The sequence below is a fragment of the Amphibalanus amphitrite genome, unplaced genomic scaffold (assembly GCF_019059575.1).
Source record: "Amphibalanus amphitrite isolate SeventyFive unplaced genomic scaffold, NRLGWU_Aamphi_draft 000532F_arrow, whole genome shotgun sequence".
NCBI classification, from domain to species: domain Eukaryota; kingdom Metazoa; phylum Arthropoda; class Thecostraca; order Balanomorpha; family Balanidae; genus Amphibalanus; species Amphibalanus amphitrite.
The window spans coordinates 48,926-72,431 of record NW_024882026.1 but is presented as its reverse complement, the minus strand read 5'-3'; the positions used below and the strand labels follow the sequence as shown (position 1 = coordinate 72,431).

The 23,506-nt window shown below is 46.3% G+C and overlaps 2 protein-coding genes across 7 annotated transcripts in view; one reads left to right on the top strand and one right to left on the bottom strand.

Annotated features, from left to right (window-relative positions):
- LOC122393370 (bifunctional arginine demethylase and lysyl-hydroxylase JMJD6-like) overlaps window positions 1-18,500 on the top strand; it is a 29,531-nt gene extending 11,031 nt beyond the window's left edge. For 4 of the 6 annotated variants that reach the window (XM_043389318.1, XM_043389315.1, XM_043389316.1 and 1 more), the window contains exons 2-5: window positions 733-1,446; window positions 6,795-6,930; window positions 14,823-14,952; window positions 17,080-18,500. In XM_043389318.1, coding sequence (XP_043245253.1) covers window positions 827-1,446; window positions 6,795-6,930; window positions 14,823-14,952; window positions 17,080-17,165 — 972 coding nt within the window. In that variant the 5' untranslated portion in view covers window positions 733-826 and the 3' untranslated portion in view covers window positions 17,166-18,500. Of the gene's footprint in view, window positions 1-140; window positions 1,447-6,794; window positions 6,931-14,822; window positions 14,953-17,079 lie in introns of those variants that run through there. The other 2 variants (XM_043389314.1, XM_043389312.1) reach the window with 2 other exon arrangements.
- On the bottom strand, window positions 18,489-21,462 carry LOC122393371. Its single transcript, XM_043389319.1, has 2 exons — window positions 21,003-21,462; window positions 18,489-19,419 (listed from the first exon to the last, which is right to left on the bottom strand). Exons 1-2 carry the CDS (start codon window positions 21,070-21,072, stop codon window positions 18,752-18,754), a joined length of 738 nt encoding a protein of 245 aa, XP_043245254.1. The 5' UTR covers window positions 21,073-21,462; the 3' UTR covers window positions 18,489-18,751.
- Window positions 21,463-23,506: the final 2,044 nt, after the last annotated feature.

The following is a 23,506-nucleotide window of genomic DNA, read 5'->3' as shown; positions in this document are numbered from 1 at the left end:
GGGGCCGTACCCAAATCTGCTATATTTGGGTACGATGACGTCACATGCGTACCCATTTTTAGCAGATTTCTGCTAAAAATAGCAGACTGCTAAAAATAGCAGATTTTACCATAGTTTCTCCGATTGAACTAGGTAGGTAATGTAACACAACCTTGCGTGGCTCAACAGGTGGTTGAGTATATTGATATGTGTTGTCATTGTCACTTTTCTTAGAAGCATGTCTGCTTTCCTTTCACATATTTATTTTGTGAATTTTTCCAGTTTTTATGGGTGGAAAGGGTAGTTGCCCTGTAGTTATTCAAATTGCAGTGTGCTGCATTTGCACTTGATTTTACTGTATTATGTCAACTTAAAACCACTAAGAAAAAAGTTATATTTTTTGCTGTTAGGGACTCCAACACCCCAAAAATAGGTAATCAATGTTGGATAGATGGCAATTTTTATTTTTGAACTAATATCTGTTCATCAATTCCGTTCTACATTGCCTGGCCTAAGAATAAGTCTAAAGGGCAGAATCAGAATGATATTGTGAATTGACCATGTGGCAGAAAATGTTAAAAAAATTGCATTTGGTTGACTTGGTTTCTCATCAGTAAACCCTCTTAAGCAATGAGGCTGGATGCAGATTGCAGTTAGACTGTGACTTTTTAGATGTTTTTGTGAAGGCTGAAGTCTTGCATCTATACCTATCCATTCACTTACCTGCTTTCACCATTTATGACTGTGTTGCAGAGTCCACCACATACAAATACAAATGCATGAGCAATAAGCATATCACATCTCATGGTCATGTGATAGCTGCTTGTGGCAGAAGCAAGTCACTAGAATGGGAGAGTGCCACAGAATGCGGCACTTGCCCCACAACTGCTTCGCCATGAGGAAGACGTGCCTCCAACTGCTTCAGGGATGCAGCCAACAGCAGCTTCTCTTCTGGAGAAACTACCTCACTGCTGACAGCCAACAGCAGAAATCACAGCAGCCTGAACTTCCACAGACCGTTCTATCCTTTCTGCTGCTCCTTTCCATTACTACAGTGCTCATTCTCGTCACCTGGCCATGCTTGCGTCAATCCCTGGGCACCAATCCCTGCCTCGTACCAAACAACTTCGCCCTCATGGAGACCACCCGGCCCATCTCCAGCTGCGACATCTGTTCAGCAGAGCTGCCCGTCCGCCTGCACCGTCCCGACCGCGCCGGGTTTGCCGCACACGCCTACCGCGGCCGGCCCGTGTTGGTAAGCGGCGCAACCGAGACATGGCCGGCGCGGCGGCGCGTCAACCTCTCCTTCTTACGTCGCCTGTACGCGCGAGTCGGCGCAAACGCTTCCTCTGTATCGGAGGACGGGTGCCAGTTCCTGGCGTTCCGCTCGCCGCTGGAGTCGCTGGAAGAGGTGCTGGAGGGCAGGGTGGAGGCCGCAGCGGATGGTCCGCCCTGGTATATCGGCTGGTGAGTAACCGATCAATAAGGGGGCAAAGGGGCAGACAGTGTTATTGCATACCTATATTGGGGAGGCACACTGGAAGGTGATGATTATGTTAGGTGGCATTTTTAGCTGACATATGTCTCACGAAGTGGAATTTCTTTTCATCTTTCTCTTCTGAAGCTGTGACTTTTACAACCAGCTATTCAGTCTTTTTATCCATGCCGTCACTCAAGCATACGCTCTGGACAATAACGCATTGCCCTCTGCCTGGCCGACTGTGCGTCACCACCCGATCAGACACCTGGACTGTCAACTATTCCCGTGACATGACACATTATGCCCTCTGGCGACCCCCACGGTACATAGAATACTAGGTAACACCGGTTTGTCCGCTCAACACGGGGCCAATGGTCACCACTTTCTTCAGCTGACATCTGTGACCTTGAGCTGACCTAGGATGATAAACAGCTGACAATTTAGGCCATTTGGAACTCACTTGACAGCTGAAGAGCGTGATTTAAAATATAAATGTTTGTCAGACACTGACAAAATATATTATTCACCAGTCATTTTTTAAGCACATTCTGTCATAAATTAGCTGACTCCCTCTGGTCTTCCACACGGCACAAAATTCAAGTGCAAATTCTGCAGTCTTGAAGTGAACCAAACGCATGGTCGTTTCTCTCAGAGCACAACGGGAACTGCGAGAAAACAAGAGAGAGTCGGACTCTACAAATGAATGAATTTGGAAGAAAAATAGCTGTATTTTTTACTGTAAAAATGTTGACTTTGAAAACATTGGCCATCAACTTTAAAATTGCCCCCAAATCTGAAAATGTGTGAATTGACAAAACAGGCGATCTTGCTGTTTTTGCCCAAGTTTGTTCATGTTTGAGAGAGATTCGATGCGAAAATGCACTGATATATACTTTTGTAAGCGAAGTCTCGATCAGTGTATTTATTTTGATTTTTAACTTAACGCTAGTCCCACTTTTCCTCCCAAGAAAATATTTTTGTCTATTTTTCAATAATTCTTTTATGCGTCATTGCTTTAAAAATAAAGAGAGTCGGACCGTAATTCTTTCAAGATGACTGACCGTGCTCAATATCTATCGGAATATATCAACAGATCGGCCAGACTCATTGGCTAAATATGTTAAAATTGCATTTTGCTTACTTTCTGCAGATTTTCCTGCAAAATTTTACTGTAGTGTATGCTGCGTTTCCTGCAGATTGTGTTCACAGACCAATGGAAGACAAGTATTTCTTCATCAACAGGTTCATTCGCCATCAATTGGTCTAGCGGGTGTTTTTCGCATGCGCATCTTATGTCACAGCTGCGTAAGAACACCTTCGCTATAAATCATTGTGGATATTCTTTTCGGAATATCAATATCACAGAATCAATATGTTTCGTAAGGTCTGTGGCGGCGTGATTATCGTCATTAACTAGTTACTGGATGAGATTTTAATGCGGGGTGGTGTAATGCCCGCACGACTGTTGACTTTCATTGTAATTGCCTGAGCTGGTTCCTGGGCCGCCTCAGATAGCAGTATGGTGTGTCGGGTGTGTCAAGTATCTTGACCTGACAGGAAGGTGGGTAACCTGACCCCTAGCTCAATATTAATCTCAGATGAAGCCCGTATATATGTCTTAGAGCTTGTTTAAGTTTTAAACTCACCTACATATAACCTAACATAACCTGAAATAACCAGACATGCTAGAACCCTAATTTTGGTCAAATGCAGATGAGCAGAAAAATATTATTTTTTTGACGATATTCCATGCCCACCTATGTCTGGACGAGGGTTTGTTGGTTACAGTGTAGATAAACTATGGTGAAGATAAAAAACATCATCTACCTTAGCCTAACCTTGCGTTCTAACCTACAACTTTTGGTAAATGTTCAGAAAGAGTCTGATTCACTTTTCAGGCATACATTTTGTACATTCTTACTCTATTTGACATCCTGAATCCAGATAGGCATGATATTTACATGTGACGCAAATACAAAACAAAAATCAAACCTTACCTAACCCCATGTTGCATATTCATATCAACTGTAAATCAGATATTTTTTTGAACAGATACCCATCTTTCATCCTTTCAGCATACATACAACCTACTATAAAGGTATCAACCTACCATTCATACTTTATCTACACATACATATTTATATGTGGGGTATGTTTTGTTCAGTAGGTTATAGTAGGTCGGGTGCCTACATGCTATCATTTGTCATGTGACATGCTTAGATTTCAGGTGGTGTCTTGTGGGCTTTATAGTGGGCTTTGTGGCTCTCTCTAAGTGCAAGGGTTAAGTGTTGATGCACATAATGCAATGTGTTTTTTTCCATGGGTGCAGGAGCCTCACGTAAAGTGTGGGGGGGGGGGGGCAGAGAACTTCAATGTCACTTTGTGGGAACACCAATACCCCTATGAACAAATTCTTTGCAGTTTTGTGCTCATCTCACCTTGTGGAACCATTTCTCCCTCTTAGTTTTGAATTTAAATGAAAAATAAATATTCTACTTTAAAAATTAGCTTAGCTGAAAAGTGGGGGCGTGCCCCCCCCCCCGCTCCTACGCCTATGTTTTTGTTTCTTAATGGTACAAATCATCCAGATTCATATGAGAAGGGTGGTTAGCTAGCTACAAAACCAATGCCTCAATTGTTAATTGTTTTCTTACAATAAGTCCCTCCTCTGCCAATCGCACTTAACTATCTACTGTCACAATGCAGTGTGTGTCATGATTTCTCAACTCTATGCATACAATATGTTTCCATTTGTCAATCACACATTGCTTTTTTTTACAGGCTTTTCGGTTATGACTGAGGCCGGCATCTCACCTGTCCTGGCTACGCCAAATCACTGCGGAATCGGATGCCGGATGCCGGGGACCGGGTCACCGGAGAGCCAACCGCTTTGAGGCTTGAGCTCTGTGGCGTGGCTCGAGTGATCACCAGGTTCTGACGGCTACGGCGCCGTCGACCTGGTTGAATAGCTGGGGCCTGAACGAGGGTGACCAGTACGGTGGCCAATCGGTTACGTCCGAGGGGCGCTCGACCACGCTGCCGTCGCGTGGCTGCCGGCGGCCGCCCCCCTCGCACGTGGATCTCCTGGAGCGAGTACTGTGAGAGGCGGCCGCATCATCACCTGTGTCCGCGCTCAACACCGTGCCACGCACTAATGGCGGAAGCCCGACTTTCTCCGATGGAGGAGAGAAGCTGGACGCCGGCTGCCAGGCTGCTGGGGAGGGCGCTGGCTCTGCCATCAGGGGACCCCCTACGCGCGACCGCCGAGGCCTCGGCACCGGCGCGCCTGTCTTCGGTTCGAGGCTGGAGATTGCGAGGCCGCCAGGCCTGGGCGAGAGCGAGAATCCCACCGTGGCACCAGACGACTGGCGTCACCTTCCGGTTGGACGTGTGCCCGATCCGGGCTGGGGCCACGGCGGCGGAAAGGGAAAGCGTGGCTACGCTGCACTTCGCGTCCCTGCCCCTGTGTGCTGTCGGGTTTTGGACGGACGGATCTGCGGGGGGCGGAGTCTTCAGGCGCTGGGCGGGAGCCGTGCTGGTCAGGCTGGACGAAGAGGCCGAGGAACTGCGGGCCCCGGCCGGAGAGCTGTGCTATAGCTACCGCGCGGAGATGGTGGCGCTGGTGACCGGTCCGGAGACCCTACTCGGAAGAGACAGAGACCCGAGGGCTGTTCACGGGCCCTGTGTGCGGTCGGACCGCACACAGCCTCGAAGCTCCGCCCACTGCGTCCCCACGTCAGCCTTCCGTCACCGCACACAGCGATCGCTGTGGCCGGTCGGGACTGGCCACAGCGGACCGTCCACCGCACGCAGCCGTGACGTCAGAGCCGCCTACCCATCCCCTACCCCCACGCCTGCTGGACGCACCGCACACACCGCACGCAGCAGTGTGCGGTGCCCGTGAACACCCCTCAGGACCTGTGTTCCGTAACTATCTGCTAACTGTGCGGTGGTGCTGGTGTAGTGCGGCATTTTTGGATGGATAGCTACATTTCACGATTAAATAGCTGTTACGTTTCAGTGCAGGTGGCGTGACGAACAATGTGGTATATGTTGGCCACTTCTGCGGCCGCTGCTATATCCTAATCGAAGGCGGGCGCGCTGTTTGGCTGGGCCGGCAGAATGTTCCCATTATGTGTCGAGGACAAAGCGAGTATATTCATGTTCTTTTAATACACAGAGGTCTGTTGTATATTTGTCTGAAGTTTTATTTTAAGTTGACGGTTGCGTAGGGCAGATTCATCTTCTCTCTTTCATTTTTGTTGCCACTTAAGCGTTCATGTTTCTTATAAGTGTTTTCTTATAAGTGTCCTGGTCCGGCTTGGTTGTCATCTTTATTCGTGACGTATTTTATTTTAGGAACATGCTGGTGATCAATGCAATACACTTTTGGTTAATAATGCTGCCTTAGCTCTGATCTTTTTTTATTTAGGCCTCCCTCCAACGGGCTCTGGTTGTCCCATTTACAGGAGGGCTCCTCCTCCCGGCCCTTTGTGGTATGTCTTGATTGTACGACTGCGATAGTGATTTTTCCTCACCAAAATATGCTGGTAACCAATGTAAATGCTGCCAAAAGTTTGTCATTACGTGATGTGTCTAAAAAAAACATCAAGTTCCTGAACGTGGTCGTGTACTACGTAACCGGAAACTCAATAGGACGTGGAATTCTGTGAAGCAAAACTACAGAAGTGAGGCTGGTCACGCCAAAATCAGGTGAGGTATGTCTAGCCTTTCTTCCGCCGCCAAGGCTTCGACAGACTATCCCCGGGCTCGGTGTCTCTCGAACTCCGAAGATTCAACGTCGTCCGGCCAATCCTGGTTAAGGTCAGCGGGGGCTTAGCTGTGGTTATGGAACAGGATTGGCCGTCTGAGAGACTCCGAACCTGGGGTATGTTGCAGCACAGCTATGTCGACAGAGTGTCGTCGCAAGCTGCCCCACTCGACGAGAAGAATAAAAACCGCCCCGTCCTAGGCTGACTAGGCTTAGCTAGGTGGCAGCACAGTCGCGCCGGCAGGGGGCAGTGCCACAACCAGCCGACTGATATTTTCGTGTGACGTCAGAACCGGTGCCTCCCTGGCGACCCCTAATGCAGACTTCCCCGCCCTCTGGAGACCATTGACGACTGATCGCTCCACCCTCCGCTAAGTCCTGACCCGGCCTGCCCTCTGGTGACCATTACTGGCTATCCTGTACTGCCATCTGGTGAGCCCTCGTGTCGACTCCCCTATCCTCTGCTAAGATCTCGACCCCAGACCATGTCCTCAAACAACTCTTGTTCCCACTGCCCCCACCACCCTCCTGTGACCCCCATGTCTCCCCTCTCGTCATCCACAGGAGTAACTGCGACCCGCGCGTGGCCGCCATGCTGCGCGGTCTGTACAGCTGGCCCGAGCTCCTGCCAGAGGAGGGAGAGGGCTCAGCGGTGGACTGGATCTTCATGGGCACGCCCGGACAGGGCACGGCAGTGCACGTGAGTGGACGGCTAGACAGGGGTTAGGGGCAGCGGGTAGGAGTAGGAGGCAGGAGACAGATACTAGTGTCAGGACTAGGAGACAGGATCATGAGACGGGAGACAGGAGTTATTTAGCATTGGGAGACAGTTGTAGGACTGGTAGTCAAGAGACAGGAGAATCAGCTGTTCAATTATCAGTTGGCAGTAGCAGGAGACAGGAGCAGGATCAGGAGTGAGAAGTCGAACAGATGGATTATGGGACAGGAGGCATGATCGGAGGTCATTATCAGGTATCAGTATGAGGACGTATGAGAGTCATCAGGTGTCGGAATCGGCTTGGTCGAGAGACAATCGTGCGAGTACAGTTTTGAATTTCGCTCTATTTTGCTTGGTAGTTGGCGATGTAGCTTTGTCCAATTCATTTTTCACAGGGTTGACACTGTACATGGACAACCGCACAAGACTGCAATCCCCCCGCCCGCGATCCAAGATCGAGCATTGAACAGTGTGCCATTTGCCTTTAAAATATAATGGTGTAATATCAGTGGCATAACTCGTTTACTCGTGCAATCTTATTATAGTACTGCGTGGCATAAATTTTACATTTTTGTCAGGTTCGAATTTATGAGCCCTTGCAGTATCACGAAACTGCTGCAAGTGTCATTGCAATGATAGACGCTGCCTGACGCAAGTGGTTTGCATCGATTTCTAATTATTTTAGCTTTGTTCGCGTTTCGCTTTTACGGCATCAGCTATCATCGTTCATATCAATAGACACTCGATGCAAATATTCCGTACATGATTTGAACGTCAACGCCATTTATGGACGTTTGACTTTCTCCCAACCAATGCTGGTTAACTATTGATGAATGATTGAATCGCATCGACCCGACGGTCTTAGAGCCGAAGTTATCGCCGTAACCATGCAAAGCTGGACTTTTCTAGGGCGATATGAAGGCTGGCATCATTATCATTCGTCTGTTTTATCGTCGCATTTCTACTCGTACTAGCCATAAAGGCGACAAAATGTGCTACGACGATGACTTTGGCTTGGAAATATTCGTGTCATGCAACGCTTCCATTAGAGATTGCGGAGTAGAATATGGGAACCGCCACGGTCCAACTGTGCGACAAAGGACGCCAACCTATGATCGTAGCAGTGCCATTTCGAGTTCCAACCGATTGAATGCAGGGTTTATAGTGTCGAACTGGTCATACCACGTCAGTGGAGCGTCATCAAACCATGAGCTGCAATAAGGGGATAATTTGACGGTCGTAGGGCCTGCATAAAACTTTAATCTGTTTCAGGACAAATTGCTGGTCTACTTTTGTTTCGACATTTTGTTCGTGCTTTTAGCTGTTTCCATGTTGTTAACCGAGAACGTACTTCGGCCTTCGCCATCCAACCCTACTGAGTGGATCCCCACACAAAATCTTTCATTCAGCCATAGGGAAATTGCTAATTGCCATTCCTTTGGTGCTTCTTCGGTGCGCCATTTAGGTTTCGGACATTGGATACTACTGGCAGGAAATGCTGTCAGTCACAGAGGTTGTCGTCATAGTTTGAAAACGGCGTCAGATGATGCTTTGGATAATGGATTATTTGGGAATCGGCTTCGGTGGTAATCGCGGACTTCAGATATTGAACCGATTGCTGAGACTGAATGCGAGACGCTTTAAAATGCCCTTTGCTGTAAAATGTGTTATTATTTCTCATGTCTTTGAGCAGGTGACCGTAAAAAGTGAAACGTTTCACTCAGAACAGAGTTAAATGTCGTAAAGATACTATCATCGCTTGCCACCTCTATGTATTATGCAATTACGTCGTAGGCAGTTTCATTACAACAGAACCTACTCCAAATGCATCGTTTTCAAGGCCTCGCCGTTTGATGGCTTAGCTTTTCAAACGACGATTTAGTGCTCGGCCTACATCCGTGGAACATGGCAAAGTCACTTCACACATTCTGATTTCTGGGCACACCTTAAGCATTAACCCTCGCATGTGTAGGGGGGGGGGGTCGGATGGACCCCCCCCCCATGGTTTTTCGCAAATAACTCGCGTAAAAAGCGGCCGATCGCGACGAAACTTTCAGTACCCTCGCATTGATCAATTTGACACCTACCCTGAAAATTTCATGACCCTGACCCAAATGACCTTTGACCTGTGACCTCTTTTCCGAGACCATGTTTGGCCGGAATCGCGATTTCGCGTATGTCGGCTCGCACTAGCCGCGTGTTTGCAAGCTTTTCGTGGTTTCAAACGTTCAAACATGTGATTTGATGTTACTCCCGTGTGTGTCAAGGTCACCTGAAGGTCAGGTCAGGTCATTGACCTTTGGTGACCTCGGGTGACCTCGGGTCACTTTTTCGAGTTTTACATGTTTCTAGGCTAGTTTTTGGAGCTGAATTCGAATTTAGCAACCATTTGAACATTTACGAAGTAGTTTTGGTGACTTCGTAACATGTTACGAAGCTGTCAGAGGCGGTTGACACGTACTACGAATACCCGTCACGACGCCTATTGGTTGACCTGACCTGACCTGACCCGACCTGGTCTAAATGCTTCAAGACATCATCTGTGATCAAAACTAACACGATATTCGTGATCAGCACCCCGAAAAGCCCCTAAGCAGCCACACTTTACGACTTTCTAACAGGTCCCGATTTTCCCGACTTTGGGTCATTGACCTGACCTGGAAGGTCAACCAATGACCTAGGACCTTAAAATCGGGTATCATCGGCTTCCTCTCGTCACGGGCAACACGCTCGTTTTTTCCGCGAAGCTCTAGCTCGATCAGTGGCCAAACGGCAAGGGGGGGGTCCAACCGACCCCCCCCCCCCCACACATTAGAAGCTGGCAAACGCCGCACACATGCGAGGGTTAACAACCTAATTTAACCCGTTAGTGACATGGCATGATCTAAATAAGATGTCACATGACACGACTGATGGTCAAATGTCGCGATCAACTCACGATCAAGGCCATATATAGGCCTTTGTATATAGGCCTTTGTAAATAGGCCTTTGTATATAGGCCTTTGTAAATAGGCCTTTGTATATAGGCCTTTGTATACAGGCCTTTTATATAGGCCAAGGCCATATAGGCAGAGGTGGAACTTTTTGTTTTTCATTGGGGTTGTAGTTTGCCGGAGCCCAGGGTATACCCCCACCAAAACCCGAAAAGTCCCCGGATTCGGCCCACTATTTTTCGGGAGGGGCCCACATTTTCAGTTACAAAAAAAATAATAAATAAAATAAAAGTGGTCCATCTCCAGGGAGAGACGGCTGACCCTGTCGTCCCTCCATTGGCTATGTGCCTGGTTGTAGGTACTCGGGTATCGCCAGTCGCCACCATGGTCGTGGCCATAGGCGGCGGAACGGGGAGGGCACCGGGGAACCGTGCCCCCTTTGATTTTGGCATTTTAACATTAGCCCTATGGGCGTTGCATGGAAAGAATGGGATCAAAAGTCGACAGTGCCCCCCTTAATTGAGGGTGTTCCGCCGCTAGGTACTGGTCGTAGCGATTCGGAAACGGTAGGTAAACGCCCAAAATCACAGTCCCTATGAATACTTGCTTCTTTCCACATTTGACACAAACATTACTCAGTATTGGAGCAGGGCTCTTTCCCTACGAGTAACAATTTAATCCACTCGTGGCAATTGACAACGAAGACCTAAACAGGAATACGTTATTTTTAGACTAAAAAACTTAAAACGAGTCCATCTTTGTATATTAATGCCACTGTCGTCTGGAACACGTCTATTACGGAAACGGGTAGTATAAACCGGAATAGTGACTGATCAGCAGACATGTGCACGGATCCCAGACAACCAATCACGGAAATCGAGATGGCCATTAGATTGACGGTCTTCAAGCATGAAATTATGGTGGAAAACATGGCTAATAGAAGCCTCTCAACGAACCAACTATTTTGCATTCCTTCAGGGTTAACAGTTCTGAGAAAATCCCTCAAGATCCATCTCGGATCCATGATTCGTGGCCATGGATCCGAGATGGATCTTGAGGGATTTTCTCAAAACTGTGAACTCTGAGGGAATGCAAAATAGGAGTCGGTTCGTTGAGAGGCATCTATTAGCCATGTTTTCCACCATAATTCCATGCTTAACGTCCACTAATCTAGTGGCCATCTTGATTTTCGTGTTTGGTCGTCTGGGATCCGTGCCCATGTCTGCTGATCAGACATGAGATATTTTGCAAACGAGGACAACATACCGAACACAATGCCGCAAAGGAACATAACACTGGATCTAACTTATCTCAACCTGAGGAAACTAAATAATAAATGCCACAGCCTTTTCATATCACCGAATACTTCAATTAACTAGATGATCTTCTTTTTTTCAACGAGCAAATGTATTATGCATTGTTTGGCGAATCGTAAACAAAACGCATACTCTTCACAGCCACGATGGCTTGGAACACATAGCAGCTTGTTTGTCTGCCCCTGAGACACTGAACGTATATACACCGATTTTCAGCTAAATCGAAAGACCCCGCCGTTTACCGTTAAAATGTTAGTTGGTCGTTAATTCGTTAACGGTGCAAAATATCACCCCAACGAGGCACATTTTCGGAATCAGCGCATCGAGGAGGCCCTGTATACCGATTTTCAGCTAAATCGAAAGACCACGCCGTTTCCCATTAAAATGTTAATTGGTCGTTAACTCGTTAACGGTGCAAAATACCACCACAAAGAGGTACATTTTCGGAATCAGCGCATCGAGGAGGCCCTGTATACCGATTTTCAGCCAAATCGAAAGACGCCGCCGTTTCCCGTTAAAATGTTAATTGGTCGTTAACTCGTTAACGGTGCAAAACACTACCTCAAAGAAGTACATTTTCGGAATCAGCGCATCAAACAGGCCCTGTATACCAATTTTCAGCTAAATCGAAAGACCCCGCCGTTTCCGGTTAAAATGTTAATTAGCCGTTAACTCGTTAACGGTGCAAAATACTGCCCCAAAGAGGTACATTTTCGGAATCAGCGCATCAAGGAGGCCCTGTATACCGATTTTCAGCTAAATCGAAAGAACCCACCGTTTCCCATTAAAATGTTAGTTGGTCGTTAAATCGGTTACGGTGCAAAATACCACCCCAAAAAGGTACATTTTCGGAATCAGCACATCGAGGAGGCCCTGTACACCGATTTTCAGCTAAATCGAAAGACCCCGCCGTTTCCCGTTAAAATGTTAATTGGTCATTAACTCGTTAACGGTGCAAAATACCACCCCAAAGAGGCATATTTTCGGAATCAGCGCATCGAGGAGGCTCTGGATACCGATTTTCAGCCAAATTGAAAGACCCCGAAATATGCTGCTGTGAGGCTGATATTTGTTGCTGCTGATTTGACAGACGTCGCCAAAATCTTGCATTTGTATCAAATGCGTCATGCTGGCTTACATGTGACTAACCCCGCGTTCGATGTCTCCCGGACGACGAAGATTCTATGCCGTCCGGGCCCAAAATGCCGTTCGATGTCGCGCGGACGGCAAAGATTCTACGTGACGTCACGTAGAATCTTTGCCGTCCGCGCAGAATCTTTTGAGCGTACTACGGTGGGCAGAGAGGCAATGATGGCGCGTATTTCAAAAGCGGCGCAGCAGCTGTTTGCAGAAGTTGTTGACATTTGTGCGCGGTTTCTATGGAAACGTAAACTTGGGCCTTTTTCGAGACTGACGCACATTGTGAAGTGGCGCACAAAATGGCCGGTCTCGTCGTCCGACTGTGTGCTTCATCGAACGCAAAATAGAATATTCTGCGTAGAATGTTCTTCGTCCGAGGAGACATCGAACGCGGCCTTAGTTTGCATCGTTTGCATTCTGTTCGCGAACCTGTCAGTAAGATTATCAGCACTAATCATCGCACAGGATTGGTTTTTACTTTTTATGGTCGTCAACGTTGATTTCAAGTGTCGTCATTTTAGCCAAATATTCGTGCTGATTGGTGGTATTGTGCCAACTGACAAAATTGCGAACAGAGTGATATTTCACTTAAAGGGACCCTCCCACCTTCAAAAAAGTTTATGAAATGGCATGAAAGTGATGTCGCTCGGTTCAGAAAGAGCGAAAACGAATATCTACCAAATTTCACCGAAAAATATTCACCGGTTTTCAAGATATTAGACTTTTACTTTTGTTTACTTTTTTGGGATCTCCGACGTCTGTCTCCGCTGTTTCTAGCGACTTTATTTTAGAAGTGCGGCGTTTGCGGCAGATGTTGCGCGCAAATAGCATATACCACCGCGTGCTACAAAACGTTTTAGTCAAACATTTAAAAATCGTTAGATATCTGCGCTGACGTCACACATTCAGAGGGGTATTCCTAAGCATTAGCCCATCTGAATCAAAATGCTGCAATTTTGAAATTCAATATTTCCGATTTAAGGCATTTCTCGATGTTGTGAGTGCCGAAACCGGAAATTGTGAGCCAGGGACCCCATTTTGGCTATCTCAACTTAAATCTAATGTTAAGGTGGGAGGGTCCCTTTAAGAAATGTATTTGATATTATGATTATGGTGATTGAATGCTACATAGGATGGAGGCTTAGGTTATGTTAATTTATTTCTGAAGCTTGCTGTTTTGTGTCAAACTTTTCATCTATGCTTATCTCTTTGATAAGCACAGCCCACAGGTATGAAATATTTAGTGAGAAAACCCAAAAGTACAGTGGCGGATCAGGATTCAGGGGGGGGGGGGCAAAATGGGCATTTGCCCCTCCCAAACGGCATAATTTTAAAGGAAAAGGGCCACCTTCGTGAAATATGAAGATATCGTTGTTTTTCATTTTGACATTATTATTTTTCATTTTCTTTTTAAAACTGGTGCCAGAAGTGCACAATTCGCGAAAAAGTATTTAAAACTATTTAACATATTGGTACTATGTTGATACTCTCTACGGCACCTACTGTATGATGGCATAGCGATGACGTCACACTCAAGCCAATCAGCGTTCAGAAGACAGACTCGTCGGATTGTGTCAGATAAGCTGATTGGTTAAAGCTGAGCTGGTTGGAGCTGATTGGTAAAAAACCAAAGCCTCGCCGCGGGTGGCTGTATTGTCGGATAAGAACGCATTCCTGGGATAAGGACGCATTCCTGGCGTATTTTCTTTTAAAATTGCCGATAACTACGAATGGAGGCCGAAATCGGCCGTAAGGAGGTAGACAGATAGGTTTTCGGACACGGGCTACAAGATGGCTATCTCAGTTTCAATCCCCATGTTAAAGGTGGCCCTTTTCCTTTAATATTACGCCTATGGACGAGGCATGGAAAGAATCGTTAATTATTATGGTTTGCACTTTGCCCCCCCCCCCCAAACTCTGAGCTGGATTCGCCACTGCAAAAGTATGATGAATGTTATGATTTTTTTTTTTTTGCTTCACACTTTCATGTTACACGTTAAGATTTTTTGGAACACTTTCAATATGATTCACTTAGTATGCTTAAGAAGTGTGAAGTGATTGACTTTCATATCATGCTCTGCTCACTGTCTCAGCGGAATAATATGTTCTTAACAGAGCACTTTCAATGTTTTTAGCATCTGGAATTCAAAAAGATGTCCTAATTTATTGATATCTTCACTTTCTTGATATATCTCAATTATCTGCTTCTGAAGGGATACATATTTTGTTCATTTTCATGTGTTTCAGGCTATTTCTTAATTTTCCAATGTTGGGGTTGTAGTTTTGCCATTGGGGTTGTACTTTTAAAAATTGGGGTTGTAGCTACACCCCCCACAGTATATAAAGTTCCGCATGTGCATATAGGCCATATATAGGCCGCTCGCCGCTCACGATCTTTAAATTCACCGTATCGCCAAAATCGCGCACTTGCCTTCTTTTCCCGCAATCTCGTGCTTTTCTTCACTCAGCTCTCCCTTGTCTGCAGATTGACAACGTGCACCGTCCGTCGTGGCAGGCACAGATCGCTGGGTCCAAACGCTGGCGTCTCTTTCCACCTCCCGAGTGTGAGAAAGTCTGCCGGCCGATCACCGTGGACGTCCACCCGGGCGATATATGTGAGTTCGGGCGATATTTGTGAGTTCGGGCGATGTATGTGAGCGATGAGCATGTGAGATACGCATGAGCACGGGAGTGAATGTGAGAATGGGAGATAAATGTGAGTTCGGGTGATGTGAGATGTGTGTGAGCATGGGCGATCGATGTGAGAGCATAGGTGATATATGTGAGAACGAAAGATATGTGTACAAACTGTACATGTACGTGTATTGTGTAAACGGCGATATGGGCGTTAATTTAAGCACGAGCGATGCATGTGAGAATGGGCTACATGTGTAGGTATTGGCGATGTATGTGATATATTGATATGTCGTTGTTTAATCTCAAATGTCAGTTAATACAAACGTGGACAAAAGTAGATCCGACAAAATTTCCAAAAGAGTTCGCCATATGCGATCCTTTCCTACCGTTTACGTGTCTTCCTGAGTATCATACCATTTTTACTTTTTCACTACGCCGCACCGGCAAATTCCAGAGCCTTGCGCCATCCAGTGCCGTGCTATAGCACACTACCCTGGCAGCATTCCCAGTCAGCGTGGTCGATACTTTCCGGTACCTCCGCTCGAGGAGCGATCTCGTGCCACTCAGCCATAACAGGGCCCGCCCCGAGGTCGGAACAGGACGATCGTGGCCCGTGGCGTACCTAAAGGCACCAGGCCACCGCGTCCCCAGTGTAATTGGCGCATATCCCGTACTCGGTAACTCCAATAGGTGTCGACATCACAATTGTTCAGGCTTGCCGCAAGGGCTTGCGGAGTCTGAGCCGGTTAGAGTCGACAGTTCTGACCAGAGTCGGAGAAGGAATGGATTTCTGATGTCGGAGTCGGAGTCACCGAAAATCCATCGACTCCGCGGACTTACGAGGACTGCGGAGTCGGAGCTGGAGTTGATTTTTTGGAAGCCGGAGTCGGGGTGAGAGTCCCCGAAAATCCATCGACTCCGCAGCCCTGTTTGGCGCCGTCGCCAAAGCTGTTGTATCGTAATGTATACCAAAACGTAATTGGATTTAACCAAGAACGGTAGGGCTTATATTCAATCTAAGTTTCTTCTCTTTTTCGGTTTTACGAATGGAAGTTATCCTATCATTTCCGGATATCCAATGATATCTTCCCAAATTTGGCGCTTTTCTAATATGCGTCTTTTTCGAAATTGACTGTTGCGGCATGAGAGAAGGATGCAGGCACTCGATTCAAATTCTAACCCGAGTAACGAAGATTGCAAACAAATGTCATGTAATTGTACACAAACACGTCATAAAGCTGTAACACGTCTGTAACACTGTGTAAACACGTCATAAAGCTGTACAGTGGTGACTGTAAAAAAGCATTGGTACCGATTAAGGATCGTAACGCCACAATGCCGATAATGCCCGCTTGTTTCAACGTTCGATACTTATTTGCCACGCATATTTGTCATTTTATGCTTCCAGCTATGCAACTGATTTTGCTCTATTTTTCTTTGTGTTGCTGTTTCGTTATTTAGCTTCAAGAGTTCCAAATGTTCGACATAAATCAGATGCAGTCGGTTGTTGCAGCTAAGGCGAAATACCACCTTTATGTTTTCTGCTCGTTCGGAGACTGTGTTGGTTTTTTTGTGCCATTTCATGCAATGGGACCGTATCTAATTGCGGGCTATTCAGTTTGTTTCAAGTTATGCCCGGCGAACGGGTTTTATTGTTATGGGCTTGTTTCATGCATTTGGCCAATGTGGCTCACGGGGGTTTTATTTATTTATTAAATACTATCAGCCTCGTTAACGGTTTTATTTCTTTATTTAAGTCCACCGCATTGTGTTTTCCGTTTTTTTTTTTTTTTTTTGTTCTGCGCCGTGGTATAGTCGCAACTTTAGGTACTAGGGATACGGAGGTGACCAATTGTTATTATTACAACCAGCCAAACGTAAAGCACAAGGAAATTAAATTCGGTTTAATCACGACGCTCGGCTCGTAACTACGCTCGGTCTCATTCCTTTATTTAACTTGCCGTGAAACTGTATCGAATATTGCGTCTGTTCACCTTTCTATCATTTTTTTTTGTCAGCCATTCTTTCCCTACGCCTGCGTGGATGTTTTGACCTGCTTTGGTTTTACCGACGCCAGTGAAGTGACGATGTGCGTTTATTTTCAGTTCTGCTTGATACCAACCAGTGGTATCACGGCACCGAGGTCATCGGTAGAGAAATGTCCATCACCATTGGTTCAGAGTACGACTGAGCCGACAAATGTGAGACATTTAGTCGTTGCAGATGTGGAGAAGAATTGTGGCATCATTGGTGGCAAGTGTCTTTCGGTGGAGCCTTTTTCACCGCTCGTCGCTGCTGTCTCACTGTGTGTTGTGAAATTTGTACCACTATTGATGCTGTAGAGCATACGCCCTGCGTTGTTCGAAGCTTTTGAGCCTGTGCGATCCTTTTTTGTACCGCCGTTCCTGCTCTAAATATCTCGCATATGCCTATATTATTCATTGCACAATGCACATGAAAGGAAAGTATCTCAAGAGTATCAGTATTGATTGCGCGCTAAGCGGCTTCAAGCGCTATACTAGGCTAGATGTTATATTTTACCAACTGCGTTTCCGAACGTTGTGACGCTTGTTATACAATATTGCTATGCAACAACTACAATAAGATTCAGAAAGGTGATCTGATGCACCAATCTCATAACCCCCAAAAGGGGCCAAAGGACCAAGTGCTAAGTCCTATTTATCTGTAGCAGCCTGGTCCGTTTTAACACTGCTCTAGTCCCTCGAGTCATTTTATGCAATGTGATAAATTCGTTTAGAAGAATGCTGGATGAAATGCGCGAAATGTACTGCATTGCCGGCAATATGCCTATTGTTTGTTGTGGTTCTCATTGGGAAACTGAGGGTAGCTAGGCCGTTTGGTTCCAAGGCATACATTGTCAGAACATATTGCATTATGACTAGCCATTATGCCTGTCATCAAATACGCCGGCGTGACCGTTATATCGTCTTCCATTGTACCCAACATCGGACAAAGAACGGCATGTGAAATGGTCATTAGCAGGTTACTTTCATCTAGCATTTTAGCTTAACTTCGCGGTAGCTTGCTGTAGTTTTTATGACATGTAGTGCATATTTTCAATGTTGCACTGATGACTGCTATGAACGTATGTTATTTGCGCGCTATAGAAAAGTCAAGATACGAGTCCTAATATCGCTGCCGTGTTATTATGCTAATGTTTCTCGCATGTTTAGGGCGGCTTTGAGGCGCGAATTACGCTTGCAACGCCAACGAAGCCTCTGTTAAAGCGTTTACTAGCACAGCAATGTTTGCTGCCGCCTGCATTATTTAAGCACTTCCGTATTATTTTTCTAGTCACAAGTTGCACGACCTTGTGTATGAACCCACCGTCCAATGACATCTGTATTGTCTAGTCTTCCGCTGCAAAGCACAAGTCGTTTGCTGAGCTTCCTGGCGTCAATTTCTGTGACGTTCTGTGATTGTGTTACCGTCACATTTGTAACTGTTGGGGTGACTGTTTGGCTTGATAAAGCGCAGAAATAAAACTCATGTATGTCAAATGTTACCCTTGTATTTTCCGTTCTGAGTTCGAGATCGAGACGATGTTTTTAGGGCAGAAAGGCTAGTCACAACTCACACCGCAAAGCTTCGGAGCTGACAGAACTTTTGCAGGTGTGTAGGTATCGTAAGAATTCCACTTGTTTGCTGAGATTGGAGTTGAAGGTTACCAGAAGTGGAGCCAGCTATTTTTGTGTTTATTGTTTTGTGTTGGTTTCATTTCTTATTCATTATTAAATCATATACCTCTCGATCTTTCTATTGCCATCTGACTATAACCCGGCCCTCGTCAGGGGGCAAGTATTTATGGGGAGGGGGAGGCAGATAACCTCTAGGGGGAGGAAGGTATCCAGTAGGGGGAGGCAGGTAGTGTTTTTGAAGCACGTGGTGGGCTGTCTGCGGCGTCAGAGCAGAGCCTCGGGCTATATCCCTCGGCACGGAGGGCTGGGCGGCCGCACCTCTGAGAGGGTCGCCAGCAGCCAGCGACGGGAATGTCTCAGTCGGGACTTTGTTGAAGCCCTGCTGGGGAGTCTCCAACCCTGGAAGCGTGTTCGTCGCTGTCTTGGACGCTCCTGGCTCCGGCTGTGTGGGTTTCACGTTTGCATGGGTGTCATCCTTGTGAGCATGCTCTTGGTTCGGTACTCCCTGTGTTCCATAAGCCTTCATCAACCTCAGAAACTCTTCAACAGCTTGTTCCGCCGACGAGTTGGCCTGATACACCTCCCCGGGTCGGACCTGCCACGGCCAGCGGCACTCGCTTCCCTCGTGGCACGCGCTGCTGACGCACACCTCGCCGAACTGGCAGTAGCGGTGGCAGCACCACTGCCCCCAGTGGCGCACACCGTCCGGGTACCGACAGCAGTGGCCGGCACCGCAGGGCTCGCACACCTCCGGCGCGGCGCAGGCCGGACGGCACAGGCCCTTGGCTGGAACGGAGGCGGCGGCGGGGGTTAGAATGGAGATGTCGTGGAGAGGTGGGGCGAAGAAAGCTAAAGAGATGCACAAAAGATGGGGAAATCATGGTAAATTCGTACTGTAGAGACGCCACGTATGACAATTTCCATAAACTATGTACTTTACTACTGCATTATAGAATCAACGTGCCTGATCGCCTCCTGTTTTTTTTTTTTTTTTGCTACAAAATATCACAAGCTGTTAAAAAGCAAGAGTACAGAACGACTACAACCTAAGAACGACACGAGCTAAACCATTTTTTTTATACATGCTCTTCAAATACAATCTATCATCGCATGTTGCTGTAAAACAGCTTCTATAACCTCTCTCCCCCTTATTTGATCCAAATTACGAACATCCCCACCAATTTCGACTCGTTATTTGGTCCCGGATCTGCAGCCCTGAGACTTTCTGTGACCACCTGTAATCTGTATCCGTCTCAGGCGGTCTGGCCCGTCACCAATCTGTGTGAGATCTGCCTAGAACAATGTCGGCCCTGTGTACAATCCGACAGGGACACTGGTAGAGCGTCATGTTTGCGGTTGGGTTGGTCGGGCGGCCATGAGATTCCGTGTGAGGACTGAGGAGCCAATACCATGAACGGCACCTTTTACGAATGGCATCTCAGGGTTATTATCATAGGCGGCGGAACGGGGAGGGCACCAGGGCACCGTGCCCCCTTTGATTTTGACATTTTAACATTAGCTCATGGGCGTTGCATGGAAAGAATGGGACCATAAGTCGGCAGTGCACCCCCCCCCCCCCTTAATTGAAGGTGTTCCGCCGCTACTGGTTATTATTATTCTTTGTCAAACTAGAATGTTTTCTAATTGTAGGCGGTTGTATTTTAATGATAACGGATAACGTTGAAATTAAATGCTCTGTAGAATTCGTAACCACGATGCCAGAAACTGGGACACAAATGGTACCGGGCAAACAAAAGCTTTTGGGATCTAAAAGAACGTTTACATTTTGCTCAATTGTTTGAGCTTCCTTCCAAAAGGCTGGACTGCAATGAAAACATGGTTATGCCGTTTTTGTCGTTCGCTGAGTGCGAAATATTATCCTTGGCATTTAGTTAAAAAATTCGACATTAAGTGGGTAGCCAAATTAAAGATGACAACCATGGTTCGTCAAACACTTGGTGCGCTGCTTGCTGAACAGGGTTTGACACATTGCTTACACATCGTGTATGGCCGGACGATTGTGACTTATGAGGTCCTGGGAGTCATCCATTTCCAGGGAAGTTACTCTGTCGCCATGGAAGACGTTTTACAGAACAAGATCAATACATACCTGCCTACAGCATAACCAGATTTAATTTGTTACCGGCCACACTTCACCGCCTTAGCAGTTCTCGACTCTGCACTTTCATTGTCGGCTTGTCACGCTACAAGCTAATTCTTTCTGTTCTTTTTGTTTTAAATCATTCATATGAAGTCTTGAGAATGCAATCCTATCAATCTAGAAATTAGGATTCCTTAGTAAAATCCTGGTTACCCAAGATTCGTGAGCGGAATCCCGCCCACTTTAGGTTTCTAACATGGCCTCTCACCTGCCAAACTGGTGGCGAGAACCCCGCAGAGGATGACCACTCGAAGGATGTTCTTAGCTGACGATTTCATTGCCTCCAGAATTTCTTTCTACTCCGCCGTATAGCTGTCAACGCCGCTGCGGATTCCGTTCTCTTCGTGATGCCTGCTCTTCTTCCGCTTATGTCTGCATAACTCCACTTTTCGTCCGCTTCTGTCCTATCCGCTCTTTGTCTCCGTGCTGCTGACTGCCGTGTCCTTCCAGCTCCTCCCGTTCGTCTCGTCTCCCCGAGAGCTGTCCCCTGAATGAAGGATACCGCGCTGCCGCGAAGACAACAGTGGTCTGGAGATTCCCGACTTCTGTGCACGGGTGTGCGGATTTGGTCCGGTTTTACCGAGTCTATAGCTCTGGTCAATCGGAAAACACTGCACCAGCTGCCATACCGGTAAGGATGCTGTGGTTCTTGCATTTGTCTTTTTTCCCTGAACATTGAGCAGTCCACTTTTTAAAACGTCGCGCGGGGCTTTTATTTGAATATGCGATAGGTATTTATCCACTATCCGGGCGGGTCTTATCACCGCTATAGCATGTAAGCTTTCAAACATCTTCACATTTATATAAACATAAAGGGAAATCTAAAAATTACAATGCACAACATTCATTTAATTCAGCGTTATTTTTATCGTCCTGTCGCCCAAGTTTTTACTGAGACGCGCTATTATTTTATGATAACGAGCGGTTCCGTAATATATATTAAACCGCGAGTAGGTAATACATTTTATATAAAAATACGACATATTTCAGCAGAGCCACAGACAACGAGAAGCAGAGACAGATGAAGCTATGAAAAACGGTCCAAACAATGTGATCGGTCTGAAATTGACAGGTACATTGAAGATGAAGTCCAAAAGAACTAAAAAAGAACAGGAAAATCATGTTTCATTGCGTTTCCCTGCGCATACTGGTAAAAATCACGAGACGGTGAAATGGCAGAAATATCTACTAGACGTTTAACAGTTTGTTAATCGTCACTAGACATTTAACAAATCAGTTAAACGACATCTGATAATTTTCTCTCTTTGCACGTGTAGCAATTGTAAACACTGTCTACGGCGCGGGATAATGTTTATTTATCCATTTATACCTAAATCGGCACAGGCTGCTTAGTTTTCAGTCATATGGGATTTTATCACGATACCTATCTGACTAATGCAAGCTATGCTAATTGCTACGATATCCCCAGTTAAGAAAGCGAATTAACTCTGAGTGGACCTGGAATAATTTTAACATTTTACCTTGACTAATGGTTATGTCTCGACCGACCAATTCCTTTTCATCCAAAAATGCCGATTTATTATATCATTTAAACTTATTCCAACACGACACTACTACCGTACTACCTACATGCCCACAGCGCAGCACAGATCGGTCCTATCGGAGTAGGCTGGTGGGTATGGCAGGCGTAAAAGTATCGCTGTTAAACGGCATTTCATGCCTGCAGTCTCGCTGTTGAAAGAATGAAACATTCAAAGGCCGGTCATGACTCGCCTAAAGTCGATACCGCTGCATTATTTCGTTGAGGTTTAGCGGCAGTCAGGTCACGTGGTTTCGCCTCACGCGGCTAGACGACGGCGGTGAGTGAGACCATGAATCACGTGACCATCGTTCGATGGAACCTCCTTGTTAGACATGCCGGTGTGACTTAAATTGTGCTGTTTCACGCACCGTAGTAAAGGGCACTGAAATGCTGCCGAAGGGAAAACACCGATGACGACTTAGCTTACTGCAGAGTGTCCGGAATAAAACCAAGTAATGCTCCCCGTTTGCTGCGATTATTTTACTCCACTAGTGGATCCAAGGGGTGAGAGTGTATTCGAAGGGATAGGCAACCTTTACATAACGCCCGAAATTGGCAGTGGTGAAAATTGGTATCGGTTGTAACGAAATTGGAAGTCGGTAGCAGAACTTTGCAACCATGGTACCGGCGTTAGCTTTGATTTTTGAGTGTGATAGCTCGTCATTTTTCTTGTAGGCCTTAAGGCATCTAATGCATGGCAGGTAAATTTTGAATCATGGCTATAATTTATATGCCTTGCCTACTTATACAACAAATTCAAATAATGCAAAGGACCCAGAAGTAGGCTTGACGAATCCCAAGGCTGTCTTGCATATGTTTTTTCGAGGCTTTATATTCATATACTACATTTACAATGCAAATTTAATGCTGCAGTTACAAGACAAGCTACTTGCTAAAATGCGCTAATGAATGAGGCAAAATAATGTACCCATGATGAGATCATGTATCGTCAATTGCAACAACGTTAACCTCTAGCTTAATATGCAACATCGAAGGCAGTACCTAAGCCGAATCTCTCATACTGTTGTTCCCATTTTCGACACTACAGCGTCGCTCACAAATTGTCCACTCTAACGCCCTCGTGCCCGCGGGCGGGGCAGGTCAACGGCCTTGAAACGGTCATGCAATCTGAGATCGGCTGGTCGATGGCAATATGAAGCGTACGAGGC